The following is a 10,897-nucleotide window of genomic DNA, read 5'->3' as shown; positions in this document are numbered from 1 at the left end:
TTGTTTTCAATAAAATTTTTGGTGGAACACCAAACTTAGCATTCTACATTCATCCTTGAATTATTTTGGTGTGCAACACCAAACTTAGCTCCTTGCAATATAGGTAAATATACTTAACTCTTTTATTGAAATAGCTAAGGAAAGAAAACTACCTCTGGTAGGGTTGTCTCCCAACAAGCGCTCTTTTAATGTCATTAACTTGACATCCTTCATTCTTGTTTAACTCAGTTCATGAATACTCTCCTCTTTGTTCCAAGGCCTTCCTAAGTAATGCTTTGCTCTGTGACCATTTGTTGTGAATGTGTCCTTTGTAGCTTCATTCATAAGTTCAAGGCTTCCATGTGGGAAAACCTTAGTTACCAGATAAGGGCCAGTCCATTTAGACTTGAGTTTTCCAGAGAAAATCTTGAGCCTAGAGTTGTATAATAGAACTTGTTGTCTTGGCTCAAACTCTCTTTTTGAGATTTTCTTGTCATGCCATCTTTTAACTCTCTCCTTGTATATCTTAGCATTCTCATAAGATTCCGACCTAAATTCATCCAGTTTATTGAGTTGCAACAACCTTTTCTCTCCTGCTGCTTGGGAGTCAAGATTGAGGAGCTTAGTGGCCCAAAAAGCTTTATGTTCGAGTTCCACAGGAAGGTGACAGGATTTGCCATAAATCAGCTGAAAGGGTGACTTCCCAATTGGAGTTTTGGATGCGGTTCTATATGCCCAAAGGGCATCATCCAACTTTCTTGCCCAGTCTTTCCTTGTGACCCCAACTGTCTTTTCTAAAATTCTCTTTAGCTCTCTGTTTGCCAATTCAGCCTGGCCATTGGTTTGAGGGTATATGGTGTGGCCACTTTGTGAACTACCCCGTATTTGTGGAGTAGCTTTTCTATTTATCTAATACAAAAGTGGCTGCCACCATCACTGATAAGGCCTTTAGGCACCCCATATCTGGTAAAAATGTGTCTCTTAAGGAATTGAAGAACAATTGGTGCATCACAGATAGTTGTTGCTATGGCCTCTATCCATTTGGAGAGATATTCCACTGCTACCAGTATGTATTTGAAGGAATATAATGGGGAAAACGGTCCCATGAAATCTATTCCCTATAGATCAAACAACTCTACTTCTAAAATGAAATTTTGAGGCATTTCATTCCTCCTTGTTAGTTCACCAGCTCTTTGACATTCATTGCAATGGTGCACAAATTCTCTAGCATCTTTGAATATGGTTGGCCAATAGAATCCACTTTGAAGCACTTTAGTAGCTGTTCTTTCTGGCCCAAAGTGTCTACCATAAGCTGAACTATGACAATGCCACAGTATGCCTCTCATCTTATTTTCAGGAATACACCTTCTGATCATTCCAGTTGGACATTTCTTGAATAGGAAGGGCTCATCCCACAAAAATTTTTTGGCTTCATTAAGCAGCTTTTTCACTTGTTGCTTGGTGAATTCTTAGAGAATCTTCCTTCCAACCTTGTAGTTTGCAATATCAGCAAACCAAGGTGCTTGTTGGGTTTGAAGAAAATGTTCGTCTGGGAACTTCTCATTCACTGGTTGTGGTATATCTTGGTTGGTTTCTTGTAGTAATCTTGACAAATAGTCTGCAACTTGGTTCTCGCTTCCTTTCCTATCCCTCACTTCAATGTCAAATTCTTGTAGCAATAGCACCCACCTGATAAGTCTTGGCTTTGCATCCTGTTTAGACATGAGATACTTGAGAGCAATATGATTAGTATATACTACAACTTTTGAACCAATCAAGTATTGTCTAAATTTATCAAATGCATACACAATTGCCAAGAGTCCTTTTTCTATGGTGGTGTAATTTTTGTGTGCCTCATTTAACATCTTGCTTGCATAGTATATAACATGATGCAGCTTGTCTTTCTTTTGTTCCAATACAGTACCAATTGCAACATCACTTGCATCACACATTAGTTTAAAAGGAAGTTCCCATTCTGGGGGTGTGATGATTGGTGTTGTAGTGAGTTTCTTTTTCAAGGTTTCAAAGGCATGCTTACAATTATCATCAAAGATTAAAGGATTGTCAACCACTAGCAAATTTCTTAGTGGTTTGGCTATTTTTGAAAAATCCTTTATGAACCTTCTGTAAAACCTAGCATGCCCAAGAAAACTTCTCACTGCTTTTACATTGAAAGGTGTAGAAAACTTTTCTACGATCTTTATCTTAGCTCTGTCAACCTCTATACCCTTGCTTGAAACCTTATGCACAAGAACAATACCTTCTGGTACCATGAAATGACACTTTTTCCAATTTAAAATCAAATTTATTTCTTGGCATCTTTTCAAGACAAGGGTTAGATGATGCAGACAAGTATCAAAAGAATTACCAAAGACAGAAAAGTCATCCATAAAGACCTCTAAAAATTTTTCTACCATGTCAGAGAATATGGAAAGCATACACCTTTGGAAGGTTGTTAGAGCACAGCATAGCCCAAAGAGCATCCTCCTGTAGGCGAAGACTCCAAATGAACAGGTGAAAGATGTCTTCTCTTGGTCTTTTGGATCCACCACTATCTGATTATATCCAGAGTATCCATCCAAGAAGCAGTAATAGGCATGACCAGCCAATCTCTCTTACATTTGGTCAATGAAAGGGAGGGAAAAATGATCCTTCCTTGTAGCCTTATTCAGTCTTCTATAATCAATACACATCCTCCACCCCGTTACTGTCCTTGTAAGGATTAATTCATTCTTCTCATTGAAGATGACGGTCATGCCTCTCTTCTTGGGTACCACTTGGACTGGACTCACCCAAGGGCTGTCAGAGATTGGGTAGATGATTCTAGCATTCCACAGTTTCATCACCTCTTTTTGAACTACTTTCTTCATGGTTGGATTTAGCATTCTTTGAGGTTGTACCACAGGTCTTGAATCCTCCTCTAGCAAAATCTTATGCATACAAATAGCAGGGCTTATGCCCTTGATGTCATCAATTGTCCATCCTAAAGCCGTTTTGTGAATTCTCAACACTTCAATCAACTTTTCTTCATTTTCCATGCTTAAGGATGAATTGATGATTACTGGCAGGGTCTCTTTTCCTCCAAGGAATGCATATTTGAGATTAGGAAGGAGGGGCTTCAGCTCTTGTTTTGGCTCCTCCCCTTTCTTGCCTTCAAAAGAGATTTCAGCTACTCTTTCTTCTACGACATCTTGTTCTCCTTCTATTTTCTCTTCTTGTTCCTCTTAACCGTTGGCTTCAAGTACTTTTTCCACCAAGTCTTCTATCATTTCCACTCTCATATACTTTTCTTTCTTAGGGGGATATTGTATGGCTTTAAAGACATTAATGATCATTTGTTCATCATGCACCCTGAGGATCATTTCACCTTTCTCTACATCAATGATAGCTCTTGCTGTTGCTAAGAAAGGTCTTCCCAAGATAATTGAGTTGTGTCCTTCTTCTTCAATGTCTAAGATGACAAAATCAGTAAGGAAGATGAATTCTCCAACCTTCACCAATAAGTTCTCTACAACTTTATTGGGTATTTTTAGTGATCTGTCAGCCATTTGGAGTGACATCCTGGTAGGTTTAACTTCTTCTATTGCAAGCTTTTTCATCATTGAGAGAGGAATCAAGTTGATGCTGGCACCCAAGTCACAGAGAGCTCTTTCCAATGTCATGTTGCCTATAGTGCATGATATGATGAAGCTTCCTGGATCTTTGAGTTTTGGTGGAATGCCTTTTTGAATTACTGCACTGCACTCTTGGGTCAAGATCATGGTCTCCTTTTCATTCTAGCTTCTCTTCTTGTTAATAAGTTCCTTGAGAAATTTTGCATATAAGGCATCTGCTCCAATGCTTCTGCAAGTGGAAGATTGATTTCCAACTTCTTAAAAATCTCTAGGAACTTGGGAAATTGCTGATCCTTAAGCTCTCTTTGCAACCTTTGAGGGTATGGCAGAGGAAGGATGTAAGGCTTTACCTCCTTCCTTTGTTCTTGTGGATGCTCCTCCATGACTTGTTTTCCCTTCCTTGAGGTTTGAGGCTCTTCCTCCTTTTTCTTGGACTTCTCTTGGTCTCTCTCTTCAGCTGCCACTTCTTTCTTATTATCAACCTTGTCATTCTCCAATGTCCTTCCACTCCTAAGCTGAATTGCTTTGCATTCTTCTTTGGGGTTGGGAATGGTGTCACTTGGAAAAGCATTGGTTGGTCTTTCAGCTGTCTATTTGGATAATTGTCCAATTTGTCTTTCCAGATTTCTCAGTGAGGTTTCATGATTCTTGTTGGCCAATTCTTGATGCTTCATCATTTTCTCCATCATCATCTCCAAATTGTATATTCTTTAGGATTCTTGGGGTGGTTGTGGCTGATTGTGGGATGTAGATGGTGAGTGATAATTATTGTGGTTAGTTGATGGGTTATTTGGTGGATAGTAATTGGATGAGGGTAATTATTTTGTGGTTTTCTGTATGGGTTTTGGTTAGTGGTTTGATGATTTTGGTGGTTTGTATTGCGAGAGTTATTTTGGTTGGAATTTCTTTGCCATGGGTTTTGGTTCTCTCCCCATTTCAAATTGGGGTAGTTTCTCCAAGATGAATTGTAAGTATCCCTATGAAAATCATTCTGTCCAGCACCTTGGTTGTGCATATATTGAACTTGTTCAGGCTGCTGCTCTTCATATTTCTCTTTTTGTTATCCCCACACCACTGGTAGTTAATTGGTTGTGCTCACTGTTGCAAGTTGTAGTCCATCCATCCTCTTTGATATCATTTCTATTTGTTGTTGAATTGTGTAGTCTTCATCATTTGAAGTGATCCTCCTGAAGAATAATCCAAGGCTTTCCTTGAACTCATGGACAAGCCTTCATAAAAATTTTGTAGCTTTGCCCACTCACTGAACATTCCTTCTGGGCATCTTCTAATCAAAGCTTTATACCTCTCCTAGGCTTCATAAAATGATTCTCCCTCTAGCTGTCTGAAGGTTTGTACATTAGTTTTCAATTTAATGACTCTTTGAGAGGGTAGAATTTGGCTAGGAATTTGCTAACCAAATCATCCTAGTTGGTGATGCTTTATTTAGGAAAGGTTTCTAACCATTGTGTGGCTTTGTCTCTTAATGAGAATGAGAATAACAGAAGCTTATAGATGTCAGGGTACACTCTATTGGTTTTGATAGTGTCACAAATTCTTAAAAATACAGAGAGATGTTGGTTTGGATCTTCAGCAGTACTTCCTCTATATTGACAATTGTTTTGAACTAGAGTGATAAGTTGAGGCTTGAGTTCGAAGTTATTAGCATGGACATTGAGGGTTGATGAGCGGATAATTTATACGCTTTTTGGCATTGTTTTTAGTATATTTTTAGTATGTTTTAGTTAGTTTTTATTATGTTTTTATTAGTTTTTAATTAAAAATCACATTTCTGGACTTTACTATGAGTTTGTATGTTTTTCTGTGATTTCAGGTATTTTCTGGCTGAAATTGAGGGACCTGAGCAAAAATCTGATTCAGAGGTTGAAAAAGGACTGCAGATGCTGTTGGATTCTGACCTCCCTGCACTCGAAATGGATTTTCTGGAGCTACAGAAGCCTAATTGGCGCGCTTTTAATTGCGTTGGAAAGTAGACATCCTGGGCTTTCCAGAAATATATAATAGTTCATACTTTACTCAAGAATTGATGGCCCAAAGCGGCGTTCCAAATCAGGTTTAGAATTCCCGGCGTTTAACGCCAGAACTGGCACAAAAGTTGGAGTTAAACGCCCAAACTGGCACAAAAGCTGGCGTTTAACTCCAGAAAAAGTCTCTACACATGAAAGCTTTAATGCTCAGCCCTAGCACACACCAAGTGGACCCCAGAAGTGGATTTTTACGTCATTTACTCATCCTTGTAAACCCTAGGTCACTAGTTCACTATAAATAGGACTTTTTGCTATTGTATCTTCACCTCATGACACATTACACGTTTCATACTGTATCTTCTACAGCATGAGTCTCTAAACCCCATGGTTGGGGGTGAGGAGCTCTGCTGTGCCTTGATGAATTAATGTAATTACTACTGTTTTTCATTCAATCACGCTTGCTTCTATTCTAAGATACCACTTGTTCTTCAACCTGATGAATGTGATGATCCGTGACACTCATCACCATTCTCACCTATGAATGTGTGCCTGACAACCACCTCTATTCTACCTTCGATTGAGTGTGTATCTCTTAGATTCCTTAATCAGAATCTTCGTGGTATAAGCTAGAATCCACTGGCGGCCATTCTTGAGAACCCGGAAAGTATAAACCTTGTCTGTGGTATTCCAAGTAGGATTCATGGATTGAATGGCTGTGACGAGCTTCAAACTCGCGAGTGTTGGGCATAGTGACAGACGCAAAAGGATCAATGGATCCTATTCCAGCATGATCGAGAATCGACAGATGATTAGCCGTGCGGTGACAGCGTGCGTTGAACATTTTCACTGAGAGGACGGGAGGTAGCCATTGACAACGGTGAAACCCAACATACAGCTTGCCATAGAAGGAGCCTTGCGTGCATGAAGAAGAAGGCAGTAGGAAAGCTGAGATTCAGAAGATAGAGCATCTCCAAAACCTCAGCCTTTTCTTCATTACTGCAAAACAAGTATTTATTTCATGTTCTTTTACTCTTTACAATTAAATCTGAGAATTATTGATATCCTGACTAAGAGTTACAAGATAACCATAGCTTGCTTCAAGCCGACAATCTCCGTGGGATCGACCCTTACTCACGTAAGGTATTACTTGGACGTCCCAGTGCACTTGCTGGTTAGTTGTGCGGAATTACAAAAGTGTGATTGTGATTTCGTGCACCAAGTTTTTGGCGCCGTTGTCGAGGATTGTTCGAATTTGGACAACTGACGGTTTATCTTGTAGCTTAGATTAGGAATATTTTATTTTTGTTGGTTTAGAGTCTTTTATTTGAGTTTAGTTTCATATTTTAAGTTTGGTGTCAATTGCATGCTTTTACTTTCTTTTAATTTTTCAAATTTGCATAAGTCTTAGTTGTTTCTTGATCTTTAAAAATTCTAAGTTTAGTGTCTTCTTTGTGTTTTCCTTTAAATTTTCAAAAATTTGTGTTTGATTTTCTAAAAATTTTAAGTTTGGCGTCTTTTGTGCTTTTATTCACTTAAAAATTAAAAAAAACTTTTGTTCTTGGTGTTCATCTTGATCTTCAAAGTGTTCTTGGTGTTCATCTTGACATTCAAAGTTTTCTTGTTTGTTCTCTTTGTTTTGATCTAAAATTTCTAAGTTTAGTGTCGTTTTGTTGTTTTTCTCTTTCTTCATTAAAATTTAAAAATAAAAAATATCCTTTCCTTATTTTACTCATAATTTTTGAAATTTTGCATTAAATTAGTCAAAGATTTTCAAAATCATATCTTTTTTTAGTCAAGTCAAAATTCTAATTTCAAAAATTGATCTTTTCAAATCTTTTTGGGAGTAGCATCTGTATACCTCCCATCAAAGCAAGCAGTTTTGAGCTAAATCCTCAACTCATTATCATGGTGCAGCAAAATTTCCAGTATTCCGGTCTTCCACAGGAAGAACCTACTGAGTTTCTGGCACAGTTCTTACAAATTGTTGACACAGTACGTGATAAAGAAGTGGATCAGGATGTCTACAGATTATTACTGTTTCCATTTGCTGTAAAAGATCAAGCTAAGAGGTGGTTAAATAACCAACCCACAGCAAGCATAAAAACATGGAGACAGTTATCAGACAAATTCTTGAATCAATTTTACCCTCCAAAAAGGATGACACAGCTGAGGCTGGACATCCAAGGCTTTAAACAAGAGGATAATGAATCCCTTTATAATGCTTGGGAGAGGTACAGAGGTATGCTAAGAAAATGCTCCTCTGAAATATTTTCAGAGTGGGTACAGTTAGACATCTTCTACTATGGGCTTACAGAAAAAGCTCAGATGTCTTTAGACCACTCAGCTGGTAGATCTATACACATGAGAAAGACGATTGAAGAGGCTCAAGAACTCATAGATACTGTTGCTAGAAATCAACATTTGTACTCTAGTAGTGAGTCCTACATAAAGGAAGAGGCCAGGGCAGTAATTACTGATCCTAATCCTTAAGAATAGATTATTGAGCTTAATCAACAATTACTCCTTATGACAAAACAATTAGCAGAATTTAAAGAGATGCTCCAAGACACTAAAAATGCTAACAAGAATATGGAAGCACAACTGAATCAGACAAGACAGCAACTATCTAAATAGATAACAGAAGAATGCCAAGCTGTTAAATTAAGGAGTGGGAAGACATTGAATGTATCAACTCAAAGCAGCAGAAAGCTAAGAAAGGAACAACTGACAGAGGATGACCAACCAACTACCCAAAATCCCTCTAAGGACAGTAAGAGCCCAGAAAGGAATGATTCTGGCATTCAAACGCCAAAGAAGAGTAAGAAAGTGGCGTTAAATGCCCAATGGGTAGCCAATTCTGGTGTTCAAACGCCAGAAAAGGGTTGCAATCTGGCGTTAAACACCCAAAAAGCACCCAATCCTGGCGTTCAAACGCCACAAAGGGGTCAGACACTTGCAAGTGCTGATAACAACCCCCTTAAGCAGGCTTCTCCAACCACTTCTGTAGGAAATAAACCTGCAGCAACTAAGGTTGAAGAGTATATAGCCAAGATGCCTTATCCTCAGAAACTCCGCCAAGCGGAACAAGACAAACAATTTGCCCGCTTTGCAGACTATCTCAGGACTCTTGAAATAAAGATTCTGTTTGCAGAGGCACTTGAGCAAATACCCTCTTATGCTAAGTTCATGAAAGAGATCTTAAGTCATAAGAAGGATTGGAAAGAAAATGAAAAAGTTTTTCTCACTGAAGAATGCAGTGCAGTCATTTTAAAGAGTTTACCAGAGAAGCTTAAAGATCCTGGAAGCTTTATGATACCATGCACATTAGAAGGTGCTTGTACTAAGACAACCCTATGTGACCTTGGAGCAAGTATCAACCTGATACCTGCATCCACTATCAGAAAGGTTGGGTTGACTGAAGAAGTTAAACCAACCCGGATATATCTCCAACTAATTGAGGACATGATTGTCAAGGTTGGGCCATTTGCCTTTCCCACTGACTTTGTAGTACTGGAAATGGAGGAGCACAAGAGTGCAACTCTCATTCTAGGAAGACCTTTTCTAGCAACTGGACGAACCCTCATTGACGTCCAAAAAGGGGAATTGTCCCTGAGAGTCAATAAGGATGAGTTTAAGTTGAATGTTGTCAAAGCTATGCAGCATCCAGACACCCCAAATGACTGCATAAGCGCTGATATCATTGACTCTTTGGTGGAGGAGGTCAATATGACTGAAAGTCTCGAATCAGAACTAGAGAACATCTTTAAAGATGTTCAGCCTGAGGAATCAGAGGAAATAAAAGTACCTCTAAAAATCCCTCAGGAAGAGAATAAGCCTCCTAAACCCGAGCTCAAACCACTACCACCATCCCTGAAATATGCATTTCTGGGAGAGGGTGACACTTTTTCAGTGATCATAAGCTCTGCTTTAAATCCACAGGAAGAGCAAGCACTAATTGAAGTGCTAAGGACACACAAGACAGCTCTTGGGTGGTCCATAGGTGATCTTAAAGGCATTAGCCCAGCAAGATGCATGCACAAGATCCTATTGGAGGAAAATGCTAAGCTAGTGGTTCAAACACAGAGGCGGCTAAATCCAGCCATGAAGGAGGTGGTGTAGAAAAAGGTCACTAAGTTACTAGAGGCTGGGATTATTTATCCTATTTCTGATAGCCCCTGGGTGAGCCCTGTCCATGTTGTCCCCAAGAAGGGAGGCATGACAGTGGTTCAAAATGAAAAGAATAAACTGGTTCCTACAAGAACAGTTACAGGGTGGCGTATGTGTATTGACTACAGAAGGCTCAATACAGCCACCAGGAAGGATCATTTTCCTTTACCATTCATAGACCAGATGCTAGAAAGACTAGCAGGTCATGAATATTATTGCTTTTTGGATGGCTATTCAGGTTACAACCAAATTGCAGTAGATCCTCGGGACCAAGAGAAAACAGCATTCACATGTCCTTCTAGAGTGTTTGCCTACAGAAGGATGCCTTTTGGTCTGTGTAATGCACCTGCAACCTTTCAGAGGTGCATGCTCTCTATCTTCTCAAATATGGTAGAGAAATTTCTGGAAGTCTTCATGGATGACATTTCAGTATTTAGAGACTCATTCAGCTCCTGCCTTAACCATCTAGCACTTGTTCTGAAAAGATGCCAAGAGACCAACCTAGTTTTAAACTGGGAAAAATGTCACTTTATGGTGATTGAAGGGATTATCCTTGGGCATAAAATTTCAAACAAGGGAATAGAGGTGGATCAAGCTAAAGTTGAAGTAATTGAAAAATTACCACCACCTACCAATGTTAAGGCAATCAGAAGCTTTCTGGGGCATGCAGGATTCTACAGAAGGTTTATAAAGGATTTTTCAAAAATTGCAAAATCTCTGAGTAATCTACTAGCTGTAGACACGCCATTTATCTTTGATAAGGAGTGTCTGCAGGCGTTTGACCTTCTAAAAGCTAAGCTGGTCACAGCACCAGTTATCTCTGCATCAGACTGGACACTGCCATTCGAACTAATGTGTGATGCCAGTGACCATGCCATTGGTGCAGTATTAGGACAGAGGCACAACAAGCAACTACATGTCATTTATTATGGCAGCCGTATTCTAAATGATGCATAGAAGAACTACACAACCACAGAAAGGAGTTACTTGCAGTGGTTTATGCCATTGACAAGTTTAGATCTTATTTAGTAGGATCAAAAGTGATTGTGTACACTGACCATGCTGTTTGATGAGCGGATAATTTATACGCTTTTTGGCATTGTTTTTAGTATGTTTTTAGTATAATCTAGTTAGTTTTTAGTATATTTTTAG

General features: G+C 39.0%; 2 protein-coding genes across 2 annotated transcripts; both read right to left on the bottom strand.

Annotated features, from left to right (window-relative positions):
• Positions 1-219: 219 nt before the first annotated feature.
• LOC107479905 (uncharacterized) lies at positions 220-2,252 on the bottom strand. Its single transcript, XM_016100005.1, has 2 exons — positions 1,470-2,252; positions 220-888 (listed from the first exon to the last, which is right to left on the bottom strand). Exons 1-2 carry the CDS (start codon positions 2,250-2,252, stop codon positions 220-222), a joined length of 1,452 nt encoding a protein of 483 aa, XP_015955491.1.
• A 951-nt stretch (positions 2,253-3,203) lies between these two features.
• Positions 3,204-3,641, bottom strand: LOC107479904 (uncharacterized). Its single transcript, XM_016100004.1, has one exon. It carries the CDS (start codon positions 3,639-3,641, stop codon positions 3,204-3,206), a length of 438 nt encoding a protein of 145 aa, XP_015955490.1.
• Between the last annotated feature and the right edge of the window lie 7,256 nt (positions 3,642-10,897).

This window comes from Arachis duranensis, chromosome 3 (assembly GCF_000817695.3).
Source record: "Arachis duranensis cultivar V14167 chromosome 3, aradu.V14167.gnm2.J7QH, whole genome shotgun sequence".
Lineage (NCBI taxonomy): Eukaryota > Viridiplantae > Streptophyta > Magnoliopsida > Fabales > Fabaceae > Arachis > Arachis duranensis.
This window is presented reverse-complemented; position numbering and strand designations above follow the sequence as displayed.

Bases quoted from the DNA above. Each gene is read 5' to 3' on its own strand.
- LOC107479905 (XM_016100005.1), bottom strand. From the start codon at position 2,252: ATGGTACCAGAAGGTATTGTTCTTGTGCATAAGGTTTCAAGCAAGGGT. The intron at 889-1,469 runs GTTGGAAGGAAG...CTTTTGTATTAG, and splicing joins CTGATATTGCAAACTACAAG to ATAAATAGAAAAGCTACTCC.
- LOC107479904 (XM_016100004.1), bottom strand. From the start codon at position 3,641: ATGACATTGGAAAGAGCTCTCTGTGACTTGGGTGCCAGCATCAACTTG.